This window comes from Muntiacus reevesi, chromosome 6 (assembly GCF_963930625.1).
Source record: "Muntiacus reevesi chromosome 6, mMunRee1.1, whole genome shotgun sequence".
NCBI classification, from domain to species: domain Eukaryota; kingdom Metazoa; phylum Chordata; class Mammalia; order Artiodactyla; family Cervidae; genus Muntiacus; species Muntiacus reevesi.
This window is the reverse complement of record NC_089254.1, coordinates 77,009,380-77,033,569: the sequence shown is the minus strand read 5'-3', so window position 1 is coordinate 77,033,569 and position 24,190 is coordinate 77,009,380. Positions and strand designations below refer to the sequence as shown.

Genomic DNA, 24,190 nt, shown 5'->3' with positions numbered 1-24,190 from the left:
ATTATCTTCACAAATTTAAGGGCGAAGAAAGCTAGGAGATAGTTCAGATGACTCCTAAGTCAGATCCTTTGTCTCTTGACTCAATGGTCAAAAATTTTTTCATTGTGAAGTAATTTTTATATATTAGAAATTAATAGTCTTTCTTATTAGAGTTTTGTCCCTTTACCAATATACAATCTTCTTGTTCCAAGACCAGGATCTACTTTCATTTATCTTCATAAAGTCACCCTTTCTGTTACCTAAGTATTATTATGGTCTTCATGAATATCTTACAGTTCATTTTATTCTTAGTTATGTGTTCTCAAGAGTCTTGTTGTAAATTGAGCCTTCCATTATATATTCTAACTGCTTATTTGAAAAGAAATTTATTTTTCACATAATGTATTGATTATATAACCATTTACCTTTGGAATTTCTCATTTGTAGTAATTTTTCAGTTGATTCTTTTGGCCTCACTATGAAAGCATCATTGGTATAAGCAGTGGACGTTGAGTTTTACCAGGTATCATTCCAGATCGTATAATCTATGACTTTTCTATTGATACAAAGAATTAGATTGATTTTCTGAAATGTAAAGACATCTTTGTGTATCTGGTTGAATCCCACCTGGTTACTTTTATTCTTTTAATGTGCTGAATTCTAACATTTTTAATTTAGAATTTTTGCATCATATTTGCATTATAGATCACCAGTCTGCTTTTCCTTTAGTCTCTTTGTTAGGAACTTTACATCAATGTTTAACTAACTCTCAAAAAAGAATTTGGAGGCTTTCTGTATGTGTGAAATATTAAATTGTATTAATAAGACATGTTCTCTAAATGGTTGGAAAAATACACCAGTGATACTATCTGTATCTGATCCTGTAATAAACCTGAATAGACTCAAATCCCTTTCAAATTAGAGTTGTGTATCTTGCTTTCTTGGTCAAGTATATTCTAGCTCAATTGTTTATTTTCTACTAAATTTCTTTATTGAGCAGCTACTCTTAACGCAGATAGGGATTGTCATTTGTAAGTTGTCTGTATGAACCATTTTTCACTTGGAGGATGAGTCACTAATTTGGCCTCTACCTACTTACGCTTAGTAATGGTTTGTAATTATTTGCCCGGAACTGAACTTCCATGATTATAGCCTTTCATGGGCTATTCAAATTGGAGGGGAAAGAGATGTTTCATTTCATCTGTTTTTTTTTTTTTTTTTCATTTCATCTCTTTTTAACAAAGAATCTCTCAGTAATAACTTCTACCATCTAATGGTTTTATTAAACTAAAGTCTAATGATAAGTGTCTCTATTTTGAAAGTCTAAAAAAGGTGGTAATTAACTCTGGAAATAAAAAGATCATTGGGTTTATTGTTTTTAGTGGACAAGGAGTATCGTTTAAGACCTCAGTTGGTAGAGTATTCCTTATTGGAGAACTAGGTTGATCACTTCTTAGAAATTTTCATAAAGTGAGACCTTAGCGTTTCTGTTGGAGATCTGTGGTCTGAAGTGCTGTGACCGACTTCCTACTGGTGTGGCAGGGTGAATCATGACCCAACCACAAGATATCCATGGTCTCCATAACCTTTGACTATTAACTCCTGTGGCAAAGGGTACAGGTGTGATGAAGTTAAGGATTTGGGGATGATTTTCTGGATTAACCTTCGGGGCCTTAAATGTAATCACAAGTCTCCTCATCACGAGTCTGCCTGTTAGAGGGAGGCAGAGGAAGGTTTGACTGCAGTGAAGGAGAAGGCTGCATGACCACAGAAGCAGGAGCCAAGGAAAGCCAGTCCCTAGAAGTAGAAACAATAGAGAACAGATTCCCCTCTGGAGGCTCCAGAAGGAACCTGCCCTACTGACACATTGAATTTAATTTAGCCTCTGAAAATTCATTTTGGACCTCTGACAACAGGAGCTCTTAAGACAATGTATTTTGTGTTGTTTTCAGTTCAGTTGCTCAGTCGTGTCCGACTCTTTGTGACCCCATGGACTGCAGCACGCCAGGCTTCCCTGCCCATCACCAACTCCTGAAGCTTACTCAAACTCATGTCCATTGAGTCGGTGATGCCATCCAGCTATCTCATACTCTGTAATCCCCTTCTCCTCCTGCCTTCAATCTTTCCCAACATCAGGGCCTTCCAGTGAGTCAGTTCTTCACAGCAGGTGGCCAAAGTATTGGAGTTTCAGCTTCAACATCAGTCCTACCAATGAACACCCAGGACTGATCTCCTTTAGGATGGACTGGTTGGATCTCCTTGCAGTCCAAGGGACTCTCAAGAGTCTTCTCCAACACCACAGTTCAAAAGCATCAATTCTTCAGCGCTCAGCTTTCTTTATAGTCCAACTCTCACATCCATACATGACTACTGGAAAAACCATAGCCCTGACTAGACAGACCTTTGTTGGCAAAATAATGTCTTTGCTTTTTAATATGCTGTCTCAGTTGGTCATAATCATAATTTTTCTTCCAAGGAGCAAGCATCTTAATTTCACGGCCGCAGTCAACTATCTGCAGTGATTTTGGAGTCCAAAAGAACCCCCTATAAATGTGTGGTATTTGTTACAGTGACAGGAAACTTAATTCAGTATATGTGTATGTGCTCAATTGCTCAGTCCTGTCCAACTCTTTCGATCCCATGGACTGTAGCCCACCAAGCTCCTCTGTCCATGGAATTTCCCAGGCAAGAATACTAGAGTTGGTAGCCATCTCCTACTCCAGGGGATCTTGTTGACCCAGGGATCAAACCCACGTCTCTTGTGTCTTCTTCAGTGGCAGGTGGATTCTTCACCACCATGCTACCTGGAAGCCCCTTAAGACAATATGGGTACCTGTTAACTAAACGTAGGAGAGCAGGAACCTAGGCCTGTGGAATTCAGCTTCACATCCGCAGTCCCTAGAACTGTGCCTTATGTATTTTAATAAGGCAAGCACTGAGTGTATTTGTTAATGGAGGATGGGAAGGAGAGAGGGAGGAAAAAAATCATATAATTTATCATTTAAATTAACATTGTGAGCATGGTGTAGGTATCTAGCTTCTGGGTGAAACAGAGAAATGCAGTAAGGTTGAAAACTTGAAGGCCACACAGAACCGTAGATTCTACAGCATTGTTCTAGGACATCACTTTTTAAAAATAGAACTGCCGTCCGTTCAGTTGTTCAGTAGTGTCTGACTCTTTGTTACCCCATGGACTGCAGCATTCCAGGCTTCCCTGTCCATCACCAACTCCCAGAACTTGCTCAGACTCATGTCAAGCTGGTGATGCCATCTGACCAACTTGAACTGCCATATGATCCAGCAATCAACTTCTGGGTATTTCTCCAAACGAAATGAAAACACTTACTCAAAAGATATATGCACCCCCTCATTCATTGCAACATTACTGATAGTAGCCAAAACATGGAAACAACCTTAGCATCTATCAGCATATTAATGATTGAAGAAAGTGTGGCATATATGTACAATGTAATGTATTACTCAGCTGTTAAAAAAAAAAAAATGAAATCTTGCCATTTGTGACATGAATGGACCTTGAGGGCATTATGCTAATGAACTAAGTCAGAGAAAGATAAATACTATAGGATTTCACTTATATGTGGGATCTAAAAAAAACAAAACCAAGCTTATAGATACAGAGAACAGATTGGTGGTTGCCAGGATTGGGGTGAGGGAGCAAACAGTGAAGGGGATTAAAAGGTACACACTTGCAGTAAAAAAAAAAAGTCACGGGATGAAATGTTACCCCAAAGGTGACAGGGAGGAGGCAGTTGTGCAATTAAAAAAAAAAATTTTAACAGTAAGAGGTAGAAAATAATTGAGAAACCAAACCAAACCATTTGCAGTTCAGGGATCCCTAGCTCTTCACTTGCAGAGGGAACGCACAAGTGCACACACATACATGGAGAAGCCGTATTTCTCCATGGGAAGTCTAACTTCTCAAGGAAGTTAAAATTCAGGTTCAGTTCTCTAATTCCTAGTTTGTTTAATGTGCCAGGAAAGCAGTTAATAATGTTTTTACCAAGTGGATGTGGGAAATATGCAGATTTACGTTATTAGTATATTGTATGGCTAATTTTAATCTTAAAAACAAGCTGTATGTTCACATTATACAAAAATCAAAATGGTGGTTAGCCAAACGCCATTATCCCAAGTCTGTTCACCAGTGACTTAGTTTCCATCCTCACAGGCAACCCTGTGTTACCATTTTTTATATTCTTTCGGGTAGATAAATAAGTGAACTTCTTTTTTTTTTTTTCCCAGTGGGTTTTGTCATACATTGATATGAATCAGCCAACAAGTGAACTTCTAAATCCCCTTTTCCTCATCTTTTTATGCAGTCATTGCTTACAAGGTGTATTGTTCTGTATCTTATTTTTTTCACTTTACCAGTATGTTTTGGCTCCCTCCATATCAGTGGGTAAAGAGCATCTGTTTTTCTGTGACTCAGTGGTAAACAGCTTGCCTGCCAGTGCAGGAGACTCAGGTTCAGTCCCTGGGTCAGAAAGTTCCCCTGGAGGAGGAAATGGCAACCCACTCCAGTATTCTTGCCTGGGAAATCCCATGGACAGAGGAGTTGGCAAGCTGCAGTCCATGGGGTCGCAGAAGAGTTGGCCACGACTTAGCAACTAAACAACAGCAACACAGACTTTTTCTGTGGTCACTAATTAGTTTGTGTTTCCAGTTTATGCTTCCACTGCAGAGAAGGAATGTGCCTGTTTGTCTGCCAGGAAGGAACAAGCTTTTTCTGTAGATGAGGGGAAAGAAAAGGTTATTTAGACTTGCTGTCCACATACCTTCTCTGTTGCATGTTCTTCTTAGTTTTCTTTTGTTTACAACCCTTTAAAAACATAAAGCCATTCTTAGCCACAGACCATACAAAAAGTCGACCAAGGAGGCGATAGTTTACTGGTCCTTGCAAACATATTGATAGCAATCTGATGGGTAAAGCAATTGAATCACCATCTAATCTTATTTGTATTTCTTTCATAAGCAAGGTTGAACCTACTAGAGCCATTTGTATCTTATTGTTGATTTTATTTGTAGTAACTTTTTATATCGAGAAATTACCTCTTATCTTTGAAATGGATCACAAAATATTTGCCTCAGTTTATCTTTTCATTATGCTTATAGAAGTTTTTGCCACAAAGAAATTGTTCTAAGTAGTAAAATTTATCAAAGTTATGCTCAGTCATGTCCAACTCTTTGTGGCCCCATGAACTGTAGCCTACCAGGCTCCTCCATCTGTGGGATTCTCCAGGCAAGAATACTGGAGTGGGTTGCCATTTCCTTCTGCAGGAGATCTTCCCAACCCAGGGATCGAACCCCAGTCACCCAGGGATCAACCCCGGGTCTCCTGCATTGCAGGCAGGCGCTTTACCACTGAGTCACCAGGGAAGCTCAAAGTTATGTTATGACGTGGGTTTTAGATAGTACTTTATGCCTTTCCCATTCTAAGATTATAAAACAAATTTTGTGAGTTTTTTTTTTTTTTTCTGGTGCTTTTGTGATTTCACTGTGTCATTTAAACCTCAGATACACTTAACAGTTTTGGGTTTTTTTCCCCAGAGAGCTCACCAGTTGTCCCATTACCATGTGAATTATCCTCTGTGCTTCCCTCCCCCACTGTCCACCTGAAATGCCACCTTTATTACACGCTAAACTATAGTCTGTACTTGGATCTATTTCTGTATATCCTGATCAATGTTCCGTTGATCTTATCTAGACAGGCTTACTTTTGAATTCCAACTGCCTCACTAAATTGCTCTGTGAATCATATTTCATTGAGGAAATACAGATGCAGTTAAATAAACAGCCAGACCTGCCTGCAGCCTGTACCTCTTGCTTCACCACACCTGTTACAGAGGAGGCAGTGACCCTGCTCTTGTGTGCCCGGGGTCCCTACTCCTCTGGTCTACAACTAATAGAGGCACTTTGCTGTCTCTTCTTCTTCATTAGTTTCTGCCTCTTTTAGATGATTGTCATATAAACATCCCTTAAGAATGTTTAAGAAGCAACCCACACTAAAATCTGTGTTCATCTATGGCCCCGTTTCTCCATTAGTCTTCAGAGTTCATCTCTGCACCTCTGTCTTCTCCTCAGCCCACCCCATTCAGGCTGTGGTTTCTGTCTCAGTGATGAAATGACTCTTCCCAAGGTCACTGGCAGCCTCCATCTGCCAAACTTAGCCATGGCCTGTGGGAGAGATTCCTGTGCTTTCAGCCCTTGCACCTCTTCATTCATTCTCCACACACCAGCCGCGGTAATCTTTTTAAAAATGGATGAAATTACGTCACAGTCTTGCTTACACCCTCTCCAGAGGCTTCCCATTACAGTTACAATCAAACTCAAACACCTTTCCATGGTCTTCAGGGCTTTTTATGATTTAGTCTCTGCTCCCTCTCTGTCTCACCTCCTGTTTACTCTCCCTGATACTCATGGACGCCGTCCACTCTGGCCTTCATCTGGCCCCTAGAATGGGGCAAACTCTCTGCTGTCTTGGGCCTCTGCACTTGTCTTTCCCTGTGTCTAGAGTGCTTTTCCCTCAGAGCTGGCTGGTTTCTTTATAAATAAAGATCTCAGCTCAAATGCTGCCTCATCACAGGACTGACCCTTGGCCATCCTGGTTAAAGTAGTCTGTCCCCACTGTCTTTATCCCAGTGCCTCTGTGTTCTCCATTGCACTTAGCACCAGTGGAAGAGTCTTATTTCTATGTGTGTTGTCTTAGGTTCCAACATCTAGACCAGGGATTGGGACCTGAGTTGTGGAAAGCCAGGTTTTTTAATTGGGGCTGAGGAGTGTCTCCTTGGTGGGATCTTCTCCTGGATAGCCTCTTAAAAGTAGGGGATTTGCACCTCATAGTTACTGAGGAATGTTTACACTTTGGGAAACTGTCTTTGGGAATCTCTGCCTTTTTTCAGTCACAGACTGAATTGTTAATTTTTCTGAAAGGGAAAGTGTTTTAACCCAGTTGGTGTAACTACTAACTAATTTTTTGCTTTAAAAGCATACATACTCAACTCTTAGAATATTAATTGATACGGTAACACCCTCAGCTCTTGTGGTATAACTGTTTTAAAAATAAAATGGTAGCTACGTAGCCATGAAGTGATTACAGCTGCCAGCAAGTAGAGATCATAAGAGTGAGAAGTAAGTCATTTCCTGCCTTCATTAGGAATGCCAGCAACAGCGTGCTCCATAAGCTTTCTTAGATGAGGTGTCTTTTAGACTTCTGCTTATCTGAAGTACACTGTTAATTTTCACTGTTTCTGAGCAGTGGTAATCATTTACAATCCAATGATTTTGTCCTTGGTGTCCAGGAAAAGAGGGACTCAATTCTTGTTTATTGAGTTAAATTGAACTACTAGCCTTCAAATGTGGATTCCATATCATACGCTTCACAGTTCAGGTTGCTTCTACTAAAAAATATTTATGACATAAGAATAATAGGATCAAAAATTGCGTATATAGTGTGATCTCAGTTATGCTCACAAGTTGCAGCTTGTGAAAGGTATGCTGTGACTCTCTCAAATATGTCTGAACTTACTCCTATTGTTATATGGATAGCAAGATTTGGGATTTTTTTTTTTCCTTAAGACTTTTCTATATTGGGCAGATAGGCAAATGGGCGTGATTTCTGGGGCGGACTTAGCAACATCCAGCTCTTGGGTGCCTTCCATAACCAGTGTGTGGAGCACAAACCCAAAGGTGACTCTCCTCACCTGAACTTGGAATGGAATGTCTAGTAGCAGTAACTGCTTTGTTTTTTATTTATTTATTTTTTTTTTGCAGTAACTGCTTTATACCAGTACCATCCAAAGCACTCCCCAGGTTAAGTCAGACTCCAACATTTATTTGTTCCTTTGACATACATGTACTGATGTTGCCAAGTCAGGTAAACCAGCAGACATAGCACCCATATTCAAGTTGCTACCAGTATTTTAGGAAGAAGCCCTATATTAGGAAGAACACACTTGAGCAGTTCCAGCTCGTGTTAATGGTTATGAAGGAAAGGTATCATGTACCATGTGAGCACAGAGCAGGGGAGAGCCTAGTTTAGGTGGAGAGTTTCAGGTAAGCTGAAACCTCAAAACTGAGAGGAGTTAGCCAAGAATATGCCAAATGGGGGAAACGGCATAATAAAGGCCAGGAGGCAGAGAAGAGCACGTGAAGAATCAAGAGAGACCAGTGTGGGTCTGATGCAGCCAAACTGGGAGAGATGAATGAGCATGAGATGAAGAAGTGGGCAGCATGAGGGGTGTTCCTGTGAGTTGCAGCTTGTGAAAGGTATGCTGTGACCGAAATAAGTCAGAGATGCTGAGAAGGTACCTCTAACCTCTAAAGAAGGAACCGCCCCCTCCAACCTCTAAAAACAAAAGGCCTCCACACAGACTCCATGTTTGCTCTGACCTTACTGCTTCTTTTTCTAAGGACTGGTGCCATGGCCAAAGGTGACTGGGTACCATTAGCGTGCACCACCACTCCAGCTAGCTCCCAGGGGAAACTGGTCTTCCCGCACTGAGCACATAAATGTAGTAAACCAATGCGTGTTCTAAGGAAAGTGAGGGCATGCTAGATTCACGTATTTAAGTTAGGTTACCCATCCCATCACAGTATATACGGATGTTCCAGTAACGTGATCCTCGGGAGCTGGGGTGCACAGTGTTAGATTCTACTTATACTTCAACTTCCAAGTTGTCAGCATAAGGTTTCTTTTCTCTCTCTCTTTTTTTTTTTGTCAGTTGTTTCTTACTGAAGTTAGAAGAAACGTCTCTTTAATTATTGCCAACAGAGATTGATGTGGAAACAAAGTGATTGTTCAGCCTGCTTTGTAATCTGTGTGACCATACTCTCTTACAGCCAATACTCCATTACTGTCAGAGTGCGGTTGCCCTGGGAAGTTTTCGCTTTCGGTCAGCAAGCTCATTACTGAAAACTATTATAAGATAAATGCCCTTGAGTCATATACTTGTCTTATTGCCATGGTGTTTTCTGATAAGTGGTTCTTCCCACAAATGAGCATACTTCATTTGCCATCTGTTTAAAATCATAGCAGAATGGGAACTAGTAACTTGAAGCCTAAGGAACTAGTAACTTGAAGCCTATCTCTTTCATACACTGGAATTCTGACAAAGAATGTACTGAGCATTACTTGTTCTTTCATTCTTTTTAGATTCTTCTTAATCCTTTGGTGAAAACTCTGTGACAGGAGATGGCTGCGAATAAGCCCAAGGGTCAGAATTCTTTGGCCTTACACAAAGTCATCATGGTGGGCAGCGGTGGTGTGGGCAAGTCTGCGCTGACTCTGCAGTTCATGTATGATGAGGTAAGCGCTGATGGCATCATGGATGTCAAAGTTGGGGCTTGCACAGAGTATTTCTCTAGCTTAGTTTTGGTTGTGTTTTGGATGGATTCCTTGAGTCTTTGAAAGCTACTGATCATTTTTTTCCTGGTTTTAAATTCAGAGTCAACATTTGTATACAGCTTGATTTACAAAGTTGAGAGTTCAAGGTCCTTAAAAACGTTATGCTTTTAAAAAACAGAACAAAAGTGAGAGCAGTACCTATCTCTGAGCAATATGTGACTTTTTTTATTTTTAGTGTCTTAATAGTGAGACCCACCTTGAATTAATAGAACTGGTAGATATGGTACCTGATTGAGACTTGAGGTTAACATATATAAGGTATCCTTTAATAACTCAATGAGAAAAGTCAGTTATTTATTGTATATTTGGCCTGGTACTACACTCACCACTAAGCAGGTGAAGGCTGTGTCCCTGAAATAAAATAACTTAACAGGTTACAGATTTGTGTGCATGTATTTGTATTAGACTTTATGGCCCCAAAGTTAAGGTCTCAGCCTATATACAGCAATGTAGTTTTTCCATAGAGCATTGTTATTAAGACTAAATGATTTGAGTTGCTAATCAAATTTAAGCATTTTTCCTCAATTCTTCTTCCTCCCAAATAGAAGTAAGGATTTATGGTTACTCTTTCTTACCTGGTTCTCACAACAGTCTTGTGTGGTAGGTAGTGGTATGCTCGTTTTACAGATGAGAAAACAGAAGTTATCCAACCTGCCCACGTAGAGTGACCTCTGATGAGTAACTCAGTGTTAAACCTGATCTTCTGAGAAAACTATCCTGCAGATTTTTATCACCCAATGTCTCTTTTCATTGCCTGCTCATCAGCATTTCTTCCATACACAGAGATCTTAAAAAAAATTTTTATTAAGTGTAGTTGGTTTACAATATTGTATTAATTTCTTCTCACACAGAACTCTTAAATCCTGAAGTTGTCCTGCTTATGATAAACAATTTGGAGGGGGAAAATTGAAATGGTATTTTAAATGGAATTGCTAATTTATCTATTCAGTTCTGTTCTTCATACTAGTCACCTGAATAGCTGCTTTTCTTTAAATTAATCCTTAAATCAGTCCCCTTCTTGACAGTAAGGCAGTCAAAAGTAAGAATGTTCGTATGTCTGATGTTTGATGAATGATTAAGCTTTCATTTAATATTCATAATATTATCAGAGACAATAACTGAATATATCCATTAAATATTCATAAATGTTTATAAATACTTGATATTTGTGAAATAATAGCCTGTGATTATGGTAGAATGTTCTGTATCTTTTACAGTTACAAATACACTATGTTTGGTTTCTCAGTAAATACTTGTTGAGTGTCTCTATGTACCAGACACTCTTCGAGGCTTTGAGGAGACATTGATGAATAGACTGGCCAAGGTCCCTGCCCCCAGGGGTTAAATTCTAGTATGGGGATTTAGACATTGAGCAAATAAATAAGAAAATATCAGATAAATATTTATAGGAACTAATTAAAAGCCCACAAAAGTATGTGTGTATATCTATATATACACATACCAACAATGATACTCTGATCAAACCTATCAAAGTGAGATTTAGAGAGTAAAAGTTAGAAGTACAATTGTAAAGTTGTTTAATTATGCTATTTTTAAAAGTGGGAAGACAGGGGAGAAATCTCAGAGTTCAGGATTTGACATTCTACAGAGTGGTATAAGTCACTTTTTTGCCTCGGTTCATTTTGGAGAAAGAAAAGATTTAACCATGCTTTCAATCCTTACCTAAATATTGACTTTGAAGTCATTTTCTACAATTCTGACATGAAAATTTATATTTGGAGTCACAAAAAAAAGGATTTAGGAACATTTGATAAAATACCTATGTAATAGTTTTTGCAGATAGAGTGTTTTAAGGAAGAAAAGAGTCACAGTTTTCAAGCTGTCAATCACCTAGAGCTATTCAACCTCCACTTTTTGTAAAAGAAAAGACCTCTGAATTGTCTACGATGGAAATTTAAACGAATGTAGCTTTTACCACTAGGGAAAATTTAATGAAGGCTACATGTGGCCTCTCAGTACTATTTTGGCACCTTCGTGTGAATCTGTATTTCAAAATAAGGAACTTTGAAAAGTAAGGGTGATTTAGAAATGGAAGTGCTTTCCCTCGTTCCCAGTTTGTGGAGGACTACGAGCCGACCAAGGCCGACAGCTATCGGAAGAAGGTGGTGCTGGACGGGGAGGAAGTGCAGATTGACATCCTGGACACAGCCGGGCAGGAGGACTACGCGGCCATCAGGGACAACTACTTCCGCAGCGGCGAGGGCTTCCTCTGTGTCTTCTCCATTACAGAAATGGAGTCCTTTGCAGCCACAGCCGACTTCAGGTACGGCAGGGAGTCGTGTCGTGACACTGCGAACAGCTCCCTCCTCAGCAGCGAGTGGGCGGCTGGAGGCTCCTGACCTGGCTGTCCTTCGCCCCCGCTGTGCTGGGTCCCTCTCTGACCTCAGCGTGGCTTCCTCCGCGCGCTTGCGCTCACGCGTGCAGGGCGCCGCCCCTCCCCTCCCGGCCCCTCACCTCCCGGCCCCTCACCTCCCAGCCCCTCACCTCCCGCCGGCTCTGCCAGCGCCAGCTGCAGCGCAGCCGGAGTGTGACAGCCCGCACACACACAGTCTCCTTGTGTGTTCCTGGAGTGTTTCCCTTTGGAGTAGAGTACCGCTGCTGCCGTGAAAGCAGATGCCCGGATACATCACGGATCTCTGACCCAGATTTTGAGTCTGTCTGTGTTAGTCACGCGTGTCTCAGCGCCTGTGTCGTGCTCAGGAGGCACGTCGCCATCCTCCTCAAACACACACTGAACTTTTAGTGGAAATGATACCACCATAGATTGACACATAGATTGTTATACAATCTTTTTAATATCTTATTTACTGTTTGTTTAAACGAAATCCATCCACTTGATTTGGGACAGGGGATTGGGGAAGTGATAAAGTGGAGAGGTGTTCTCTCTATACATAAGAAAAATACAGCATAAATAAGTTCTTGAGTAGCGTCATAAATACAGCGTGCATAAAAACAAATATTATGTATTTTTATTTACGTACACATGATCTGCTTTGGTGTTGGGGGGGCAGGTGCAAAAGAAGCATATAATATATCCTCTGTTTTCAGCATTCACAGAGCCGAGTTGAATAAGGCATGAAACCCAGTGTCAGTTAGTGATAAAGAAGATATGGACAGTGACTGTTACAGGGGATCCAGGAGGGAAGTGGAGTTGGAGGCCTTCAAGAGATAGATAACCTTGAAGGATAACAAAGATTTCCAAAGATGAGGATAGACGTTATCCCTAGTGTTTGGGCAGGAAACTGAACCAGGGCTTACACAAAGCATTCCTCTTCATGTATACATGAAAGTCCCAAGAACTCAAAAGATTCTAAGAGAAGCTTCTTTGCAGAAAAGCATGTCACTGAGAAACTTAGGAAATGTAACTTTATTTGTAAAATTAAGTTTGCTGGTTTCTGTAAGGAAGAAGTTTTTGTCCATGATAAAGTGCAAAGAGTGGCAGATTCTGGTAACTTGTAACCCTGGGAGACATATTGAAAGTTACCAGTCAGTGCTTATTCGTTCTTTCAAAAAATATTTGAGTGCTTATTCTGTAGCAGATTCTGTTCTAAGTAATGGAATACATTTTGTCACCATAGTCACCAAAGCCAGAGTGGTATCTCAAGGGAATGAGGTATTTTTACGCCAAGAGAAAAAGTCTTGGGCTGTTGCTATTACAGAAAATAAATGAATCATTCATTACCCTCTTGTCCTACCTCCAATGTGTTGCCCTTCCCATAAATAAAAAATGTTCCTGGTAACTGACCAGGAGTAGGAAAGCCATTTTTGAGGTGGTCTGAATGGTAATAGAAGAGTAGGCGCTGCATATGATCTGACCTGCAAAATATAGTGCAATGTCAGCTCCTCTTTTAAATTTTTTTTATTGTAGTTGATTTTTAAAAATCTTGTATTGAAGTATAGTTGATTTACAATGACATGTTAATTTCAGCTATACAGCAGAGTGATTCAGTTTTACATACCTAATTATTTTTTTATATTTTCCATTATGGTTTATCATAGGGTATTGCATGTAGTTCTCTGTGCTATACAGTGGGACCTGGTTGTATATCCATTTTATATGTAATAGTTTACATCTGCTAATCCCAAATTCCCCCAACCCATTCCTCCTTGGCAACCCCAAGCCTCTCTTCTGTGTCTAAGTCTTTTTCCATAGATAGGTTCATTTATGTCATATTTTAGATTCCATACATAAGTGATATCATATGATATTTCTCTTTCTGACTTGCTTCACGTGGTATGATCATCTCTAGTTGCATCCACGTTGCTGCAAATGGCATTATTTCATTCTTTCTTATGGCTGAGTAGTATTCCATTTTATAGGCACCATATCTTCTTTATGCATTCACTCATCTGTTGATGGACATTTAGGCCATTTCTGTGTCTTTGCTATTGCAAGTAGTGCTGCTAAGAACACAGGGGCACATGTATCTTTTTGAATTAGAGTTTTGTCTGGATATACATCTAGGAGTGGGGTTGCTGGATCATGTGGTAATTCTTAGTTTTCTGAGGACCTTCCATACTGTTTTCCACAGTGACTGCACAAATTTACACTCCCGCTAACAGTGTAGGAGGACTCCTGTTTCTCCATGCCCTCTCCAGCATTTGCTATTTGTAGACTTTTTAATAATGGCCATTCTGACTGGTGTGAGGTGGTACATCAATATAGTTTTGATTTGCATTTCTCTAATAATTGTCAGCTCCTAAATGTAGCCTTCGTAGGCAGAATCCACTGTTTCCTCATTGGTGATTGTGATATACTTTGCATAGCCCCAGTAGCACACTCACCACACTCTGACACTGAGATTGATTTCTGTATGCTGTGTGTTTTTCCTGACAAGGTAAAAACACTTGGAACAGAACCCATTTCTTACCCATTTCAGTATCCCTGATACCCACATTTGACACAGTTGCCCACATATAACTTAGAGTGCTTATAAGTGTTCAGTAGAAATGTTAGAAAACCCTGTTGCCTTTTGTGGTTCTCACTTTCCTCAAAATAAAAATGAGGCTTGACCAGTTTGTAAAGGTGCTTTTCTATTCTAAAATTTTATAATTGTCTCTCAAACTCCAAAGGGAGCATCACTTTAAGCAAAAATGCGGTAATGATTACAGTCATCACAGAGGTCACTGATCACCCTAACAAATTTAATGATAATGGAAAAGTTTAAAATATTGTGAGAATTACCAAAATGTGACACAGAGACACAGAGTGAGCAAATGCTGTTGGAAAAGTGGCCCCGATGGACTAGCTTGACACAGGGGTATGCAAACCTTCAGTCTGTTAAAAAAGAGAAAGCAGTATCTGCAAAGCACAGTAAAGCTAATTGCAGTATAACAAGGTATCCTTGTATCAGTAGTACTTCATAAATTGTGATAAATTGTGTTGACAACAGGGGAAACTGGGTGTGGGGACATACAGGAACTCTGTCCTATTTTCACACCGTCTCTGTAAATCTGAAATCATTCTAATGTAAAGAGTTTGTTTTGAAAAAGCCTTTAGAGGGACTTTCCTGACAGTCCAATAGTTAAGACTCTGCACTTCCACTGCAGGGGGTGCGGGTTCAATCCCTGGTTGGGGAACCAAGATCCCACAGGCCACGCAGCCTGGCCAAAACGTAAAAAAGGTTTTAAAAGCAAGGCATTTAGAATGAAGTTGCATTTGATACTTTTACTTCATGCCTCTACTGCCATATTTGTACTCTTCTTTGGTGTATTTTTCCTTCGTCAATGAAGTGAATGTGAAGCTCAAATGATTGAGGGTAGATAAAGGAAGGCGTGCTGCTGGTTTCCTCCCGTGTAATAAATGAGCTCATTGTTCAGAAGCATAAGTAAATGCCTGCATGTGTTATTTGTTATTTTAACACAGAGAGATATTTCTTGCTCATTTCCTCTTACCCAGGGAGCAGATTTTAAGAGTAAAAGAAGATGAGAACGTTCCATTTCTGCTCGTTGGAAACAAATCAGATTTGGAAGATAAAAGGCAGGTTTCCGTAGAAGAGGCGAAAACCAGAGCCGACCAGTGGAATGTTAACTATGTGGAAACATCTGCCAAGACACGGGCCAATGTTGACAAGGTAAAAGAGGACCCTCCACACCACAACATCATGTTGAAATAGGTTGATTTGCTTAACTCAGCTCCATCTGTGTCTAGAGAGTCTGTTGAGACTTTCAGAGAGAGATTTAATACACGTTGATGTTTATCAGCCCTGAATGCTCAAGTACACTGTGTTAGGACTTTCTTGACTTCACCTTGTCCTTAGGTTCCCAAGGGGCATAAAAACGTGAGACAACCACAGCAAGATGTACTTTTTTTTAAAGCACTGGCCAGATTCCTGACCTGAATCCCCACTCTTTTTTTTTTTCCTTTTATTTTCCTGATTGGCTGGAGAATCTCTGAGCTGACACCTGCCCATCCCCACTTAAGTTCTCCCAAGTGAAGGTGGCTCCCAAGATGAAGGAGCCCCGAGGGAGAGGGTTTTGAAATCTCTGTCACCACAGCTGCACTCCCCACTCTCCACCTCTGATCTCCACCCCCTCGCCCCCCTCTCCACCCAGGGGAAAGAGAACTCCTCTGCCCTCTTCCCTCATCGTCGCACTTTGTGCAGATTGGCCCTTCCTGGAGACCAGGTGAGGAACACCTTGGAGCCTTCCCGGGTGCCATTCATCTACCCCCCGACACCACTGTCCACGTTCAGGAAGCCTGGTGGTGGGGCTGGAGCAGCTCTGGGTGGGAGCCCTTCCAGGGAGGCCTTTTCAGTCCCCGAGTATCCCGGCCCTACAAGTGCCTCAGAAAAACTAACATGCAGAAGGATTGCCTACAAAGCCTGATAAACTTAGGTTCCTGGGTCTTCTCCAGAGACTTGGATTTGTTTGCTCTGGGGTGGGTCCTAAGAATTTGCAGATCTAGTTAGCTCCTGGGTGTGCAGGTGGGGTGGTGGACCGCACTTGAAGTAATGCTGCCCTAGGTGTCCGCAGGTGTTGGTGAACTGCTCTGCTGTGTCTGTAGATCCATAACCCTGGTCCAGAAATCCTGATGTTAACAGCTTAGAGGTTCTTTCTGCCTGTTTACTATAGGTTTAAAGACATTGTCATTTTAAGCTCACTTTTTTTTCCAGTCACACAGTCAGATTCCTCTAAGTCCAGGATATTGTTACAACATGCTAGAAGAGTTCTACTCAGTAAACCAGTTTCTGCTAGTTACAGCAAATATTTTTTAATATACTAATGAAATATAGTTTAAGATTCAGTGTGTATATGGTTTTGAAAGGCACCACAGAACAGTATCTTAGGATATATATACTTTGTTTCCTCCTGTTTAAAATCTCGAGCAGATGGTAGAACACACACTAAAACCTATTTCAACTAAGGGGAGTGGGGAGGAGAGGTGAACAGTAGCTGTCCAGCTCTGAGGCTTGCAGCAGTCCTGTGGTGTCACCTGCTGGCATCAGAGGCTCCGGGAAACTACAGTCATGTACGTTGTCACAGTTATCACAGGAGGCTGAGAAAAAGACCAGCAACCCAATGGGAAAACAGTCAAAAAATATAGACACCCTTGTTGTAGAAAGAAGTACAAATTGCTTTTAAAGTTTAAAAGCGGCTTAGTCTAACTTATAATAGGAAGCACAATTTAAAAACAGGACTTTTTTTTACCTGTTACATTGGGGAATAAAGCAACTAGACTGATGATAATACTGTTGACAGGAGTATGGGGAGGAGGGGAAGGGAATGCTCATATGTTCGTGGAAGGGCAATTTGGTAATTATCTATCAAAATTATGGCCCCACTAATTCAAGTTCTAAAATTTATATAGTCATACATCCATGCATAAGTATGTTCAGCAGTAATCACTGAAGCATTATCTGTAGAAACAAAAGATTGGAAATATCCAAGTACCCAATGACAGACTATTTTAAAGGCTGGTGCATCCATAAATGGAGAAGGCAATGGCACCCCACTCCAGTACTCTTGCCTGGAAAATTCCATGGACGGAGGAGCCTGGTAGGCTGTGGTCCATGGGGTTGCTAAGAGTTGGACATGACTGAGCAACTTCACTTTCGCTTTTCACTTTCATGCACTGGAGAAGGAAATGGCAACCCACTCCAGTGTTCTTGCCTGGAGAATCCCAGAGACGCGGGAGCCTGGTGGGCTGCCGTCTATGCCGTCTGCACAGAGTCAGACACGACTGAAGCGACTTAGCAGCAGCAGCAGCAACATCCATATAATGGAATATTGTACAGCCATTAAAAAGAAATGAAGATATCTTCCCTGGTGGTACAGTTGATAAGAATCTGCCTCCCAGTGTAGGGTACCCAGGTTCATGCCTAGACCATGAAGATCTCACTATGCCGCGGAGGAAGTAAGCCTGTGCGCTACAACTACTGAAGCCCACACACCTGGAGCCTGTGCTCTGCAACAAGAGAAGCCACTGCAATGAGAAAAGCCTGTGCACCACAACTAAGAGTAGCCCCCACTCACCACAACTAGAGAAAACTTCGAGCAGCAGTGAAGGCCCAGCAGGCCAAAAATAAGTATTTTTTAAAAATGAAGGTAGAGCTAAATGTGCTGATCTTCAGCATTAGGAAATGAAATACAGAACAGTAGCAATAACTGCAGTTTGCTGCCATCTGTGTTTGAAACACATCATGCACACAGGCACACATGTATGTGTGTCTCAGGGGGATATGCAAGAATCTAGTACCTGTGGCTGCCACCAGGTAGATGCATTTTTCACAAGCACCTCAGTGGCTGCAGAAAAGTAACGTGCAGCAACTCTTCAGCCACAGTGTGAGTGCACATCGTTCAGGCCCAACTCATCGTGCACTCAGACACTTCCCTGGAGAATCCCATGGACAGAGGAGCCTGGTGGGCTACAGTCCAGAGTTGCACAGAATCAGACACAACTGAAGCAACTTAGCACGCATGCATGCACAGACATTTGTTAGTGATATTGAACTTTTGAATTATTACACTAATAGCTTTTAAATTATTATGCTAATATCTCCCATTATTTGCCAATTTCTAGACAGATAAAAATTGATAAATCCTAAAATACTGTGCAACAAGCAATTATTTTCTAGTGCCTGGTATCAGAATACTAAAGGAAACAGTCATTTTCCACAGCTGTTTTTAAAAATGGGGCTGAAGAAAGGTTAATAAATGAAAATTTTATTAGATTACTTTAAAATAGTAATTGATAAAATATATTTGCTAATTATTAATTACTCAAATGTAATCCACTGGGTTACATCTTCGGAGCTATCACTTGGTGTGCTTTTTTTTTTTTTTTTTTTAATTTTTCAGTGGGTTTTGTCATACATTGATATGAATCAGCCATAGAGTTACACGTATTCCCCATCCCAGTCCCCCATCCCACCTCCCTCTCCACCCGATTCCTCTGGGTCTTCCCAGCCCACCAGGCGCGAGCACTTGACTCATGCCTCCCACCTGGGCTGGTGGTCTGTTTCACCACAGATAATATACATGCTGTTCTTTTGAAACATCCCACCCTCACCTTCTCCCACAGAGTTCAAAATTCTGTTCTGTACTTCTGCATCTCTTCTTCTGCCCTGCATATAGGGCCATCGTTACCATCTTTCTAAATTCCGTATATATGTGTTAGTATACTGTAATGTTCTTTATCTTTCTGGCTTACTTCACTCTGTATAATGGCCTCCAGTTTCATCCATTGGTGTGCTTTTTTATCTTGAAAATTCAGATGGAAGATTAGGTTATATTATGTAAGCAGATTTTACCCAAAGTTGTAGTTCAGAAAATCTTCCTGTTTTCCCATTTTTTTAATGTACTTGGAAGAAGCAGACTTTAGTTATATACTTTCCTATCTTTGTATTCCCCAAATAAGAGCTCTTTAATATTCATATATTACTCCCAATGTTTACTGCTGTAATTCAGAGATATACCAGGCACATATTATCTACTTGCTTTATTCTCTTTTCTTCTTTGTAGGTATTTTTTGATTTAATGAGGGAAATTCGGGCCAGAAAGATGGAAGACAGCAAAGAAAAGAATGGAAAAAAGAAGAGGAAAAGTTTAGCCAAGAGAATCAGAGAAAGATGCTGCATTTTATAATCAGAGCCCAAACTCCTTTCTTATCTTGACCATACTAATAAATATAATTTATAAGCTTTGCCATTGAAGGCTCAATTGACTGAAATTACTTTAACATTTTGGAAATTGTTATGTATCTCTAAAAGCATGAATTGGAACTGCACTGAAAGTCAAATTCACTTAAAAAGAAATTAATGTGGCTTCACCAAGAAGCAAAGTTCAACTTATTTCATAATTGCCTACATTTATCACGGTCCTGAATGTAGCGTGGGCGCTTGTGTTTTGCCGGCAGTCTTTCTTGAACTGTTCGAGAGGTGAGAATGGGGGTGGACAATGGGAGGAAAGGCCACTTCCTCTGGTTTATTATAAAGCTTAAATTTTATAACCATTTTAAAATGTCTTGGTCTTCTACTGCCTTGAAAAAAAAAATGACAATTGTGAACATGATAGTTAAACTGTACCACTTTTTTTTAACCATTGTTATGCAAAATATAGAAGAAAAAGTGACTGGCATGATTGTTGCATATAGTTCAATTGAGAGTAATTCATCTGTGAACCTGCATTAATTACCTGGTGATTAACTTAGAAAAGTGGTGTAAACTTGTACATGGAAATTTTTTAATATGCCTTAATTTAGAAACTGAAAGATACCTGGTTACATCATTCTGGGTTGTATCCTCATGGTGCCGTGGGCCCACTGCCCACGTGTCCTGGTGAGAGAATACGTGTCGGGATGGAGGACAACTTTTGTATAGAAGATGCTCAAGAAATAACTGCTGGAGTCTGTCCAAATGTAAAATGTGTGCCATACTCTGGTTCTTGAAAATGAAGTTCCAGAGCCCCTTGATTGCTTTTAATTAACTGTAAGGTAGTTTAAAAATGAAGGACCAGCATATACTTGTAAGATAACTTTAGACTATGAGGATTCAGTTTGTCTCAGTGAACCCTTATTCTTGAAGATGCTGATCCCTGGAAATCCTTTTATGCAAGTGGTGAGCATGTGTTAAGATTTTGATCTCTTTGGAGCAGGGCATAGGAAAAGTGTCCACGGTGCTAATGCGTTTTGCACTAGACCACTTCGGGAAAGTAGTGCTTGCCATCTGTTAACTTCTAAATTTGTATTCCTGAGGTTGCAGTTTGGCTGTGCGGGAGTTACTAGGAGTGTTTGTAGTCTGTGTTCATAATGAAGAACACTGTAGTTACATTTTCCTAAAGTTAACATCGAACAGCCAAACCTGAGGATAGTGCAGAAAACATGTTTGCCACCAAACAGTAGGCTGTGTCCCCGTTGTACGGCATGCCCACTGAAGGGACATAATTTCAATGGGAAATATACCACTATCAGATTTTTCTTTTCTTTGGAATGGGACTAAGGCAGTTGTTTCAATAAAGTTTTACTTTCTTTATGCTCAGTCTTAATTTCAGCAAGTCAAAGATGTGTTCAGGCATTCCAGGTAACAGATGTGTACGTAGAGCTAACACAAATAGGCTACTTAGGAACTGAACTCTTTAGATACTACATCCAGCTTGTCATGTTAAATATGTGTCCTTAAAGGGTTTGAGATGTACATCTTTCATTTCATATTTTCCATAGGCTATGCCGTGTGCAGAATTAAAGCTCCCCATGTACGCGCAGCCCCGCGGGCCCAGCAATCTCCACGTGTACTTGTTGCTGTCTCATTTAACCAGGGGTCCTAACCACTAACGTTGTGACTGTGCTTTGAGACCTTTCCTCTCCTGGGTACTGAGGTGCTATGAAGCCAAATGACAAAGACGCATCACATGTCTTAGGCTGATGCCACTACCCGACTGGTTTATTTGCAATTTGAGCCATTTAAAGACCAATAAACTTTCTTTTTTTAAATGTTTGTGGTGTTACTTGATGTTTACAGTAGAACATGTAAAATTCAACCTGGGCATCCTTACCAAAGACTTGAAAACACCTCAGCCTTCTGAGCTATCAGTTTAGGGACTTCTGTGTGAGAAGAATCCTGTGCCAGATGTCCTCGGTCTCAGTACCATCATTACTCAGGTTTAAGCAAGGCTCAGAAATGGCAGAGCCCCACATGCACAGTTGCATGGAAGGCACTCTTCTGCTGTCACCAGAGTCCTCCATTGTAGTTTACTTTTCAAATACTACTCGACTCCTGAGTGGGTAGGTGGCAGCTTTGTATTCATTTTGTAAATCAGTCTGATCCCCAGAGAAAATTCCATTTCCAAATTGTGGCAGGAGGAATCCCCCCTCCCTCTGCCATCTCAACATACTTCAGGCTTTCACTCACATTTGATGTCTGTCTGGAAAACAGTGGCCTACTAGCCGTCACACAGCCCCTGGGCTAGAAATGATCTGGCCCAACATTGAACACAACCCTGCAAAATCCAATTCACTTCAATTTCTTAATTCATAAGCAGTGAGCACATTTATAATTGGCATAATTTTAATCTCGCTGTATGGACCCATTCTTAACACCAATCAGGGGCATGATGTTGAACATTATATACTAAAAGGTTAGATTAAGTTGTCTCAAAGTGAATCAGAATGTCATTTTCAAAATTTTGTAACGAAACGTAAAATTTAAAACTATCAAAGCATTTACCAGAACTTAACAGTTTTCAAACTAATCCTTTTTTTTTTTTTTAATCCATCATTAAAAGTCCCCTTTAGCAAATTCCTTTGAAAGTGAAGAGTGGACAGACCAATGGAGTCCTTCATTCATGCCCTTAGTTTGGATTGGTTTTTATGAACCACCTACTGTGGGCACTGCTGTGAATATAATAGGTGAAAGGACAGGCATGATGAGTTCAGGACAAATACAGATTCACACAGAGGAAAGGACCTATGTGTTACAAGGAAAGCAACTTTTAAAAAGATTAGAGATTAGGTCTCCTTACCCTGGGCCAGACACCCTATTTCTTACAACTGTAAACTCATATAATTATAGTAAACACAGTGCATTCTATATGCAAGATACTGTATATTTTTTAATTTAATATTAACTCTTTGAGGTACTTGCTATCCTAGCCCTTATCTTCCAGATGGAAAAACTAAGTTGAATAACTTGCCCAGAGCCAAAAAATGGCAAAATTATTAACAGATTGGAAACAAAAGTAGTCTGGTCCCAAGTCCATGCTCTGAATCCCTGCACAGTGAAGGAGTAGAGGATAGAGTTAATGATTCAGGGGCCTGCACTATGGGGGGAAACATCCAGGATTTTCCCCAGGCTGATTTCCTTCAGAGAGCTTGCAGAGGCTGCTGTGAAGCAAGAGGCCTCTTGGGCATACAGCCTGGTTGCTAAGAGAAAAATCAAGTGTGGAGGCAAAACCTTGTGCAGAGCTCAGCTGTGGAGTCAGCCTTACAGTGCTTTTTCCATAACATCAGTCAAGAGGCAGCATTCTTTGGCAGGCAAGGAGCCTGTATCCTACATTTCTTTAACTGCAAAAAATTTCCTAGTCGTTTGCTCCAGCAGCACTGCCTGCAGCTGTTGTGGACAGCTGCCTGGAGACGCATGAAGGTAGATGGGGAGGGACCTTCAGCCATCTGTATTCTCAGTCCTTACAGGAGCACCATTTCTGGGGAGAGTGAGGGGCCCAGAGAGCATTTAACATCTGTTTAAGAAAGGCCATGACGGTCCAGTGGTTAGGACTCGGCGCTTTCACTGCCAGGGCCAAGTTCAATCCTCAGGGAAATATGATCCTCCAAGCCATGCAGTACAGCCAAGGGGAAAAAAAAAAAAAGGCCATGAGAACTGTGATAACTTACACAGCTAATCAGATAGAAGAACAAGATCACTTTTATCAAAAGCCCTAAGGAAAGAAAACAGCCAACGTGTTCAGGTGCTTGCAAGCTCCTAGCAGCTAGAAAGTGCTCCTAAGGACAAAGTCAAACAACCAAAAAGTAAAAGTCAAGCCTTGTTGAATTAGAAGGGAAAGAAGCAGGTATGAGAGCTAACTTCTGGGCCTTGGCCCAAGGAATTGCATGCTGTCGCCCTGAGCATTGCACCATTACATGCCAACTCTGTTGTTTATGACCAACCTAGACAGCATATTAAAAAGCAGAGGCATTACTTTGCCAAAAAATGTCCATCTAGTCAAAGCTATTGACAGTTTGATCTCAGATGTTCAAGCTGGTTCTAAAACCAGCTTGAACATCTGGAAATTCACAGTTCACGTATTACTGAAGCCTAGCTTAGAGAATTTTGAGCATCACTTTGCTAGCGTGTGAGATGAGTGCAGTTGTGCGGTAGTTCGAGCATTTTTGGCATTGCCTTTCTTTGGGATTGGAATGAAAACTGACCTTTTCCAGTCCTGTGGCCACTGCTGAGTTTTCCAAATTTGCTGGCATATTGAGTGTAACACTTTCACAGCATCATCTTTCAGGATTTGAAACAGCTCAACTGGAATTCCATCACCTCCACTAGCTTTGTTCACAGTGATGCTTTCTAAGGCCCACTTCACTTCACATTCCAGGATGTCTGGCTCTAGGTGAGTGATCACACCATCGTGATTATCTAGGTTATGAAGATCTTTTTGTATAGTTCTTCTATGTATTCTTGCCACCTCTTCTTAGTATCTTCTGCTTCTGTTAGGTCCATATCATTTCTGTCCTTTATTGTGCCCATCTTTACATGAAATGTTCCCTTGGTATCTCTAATTTTCTTGAAGATATCTCTAGTCTTTCCCATTCTGTTGTTTTCCTCTAAT

The 24,190-nt window shown here is 40.7% G+C and overlaps 1 protein-coding gene across 4 annotated transcripts in view; it reads left to right on the top strand.

Moving 5' to 3' along the window:
* Positions 1–21,353, top strand: part of RALA (RAS like proto-oncogene A) — a 69,487-nt gene extending 48,134 nt beyond the window's left edge. For all 4 annotated transcript variants that reach the window (XM_065939134.1, XM_065939131.1, XM_065939133.1 and 1 more), the window contains 4 exons: positions 9,152–9,304; positions 11,479–11,687; positions 15,324–15,498; positions 19,388–21,353. In XM_065939134.1, the coding sequence (XP_065795206.1) occupies positions 9,191–9,304; positions 11,479–11,687; positions 15,324–15,498; positions 19,388–19,510 (621 nt within the window). In that variant the 5' untranslated portion in view covers positions 9,152–9,190 and the 3' untranslated portion in view covers positions 19,511–21,353. The remainder of the gene's footprint in view (positions 1–9,151; positions 9,305–11,478; positions 11,688–15,323; positions 15,499–19,387) is intronic.
* Positions 21,354–24,190: the final 2,837 nt, after the last annotated feature.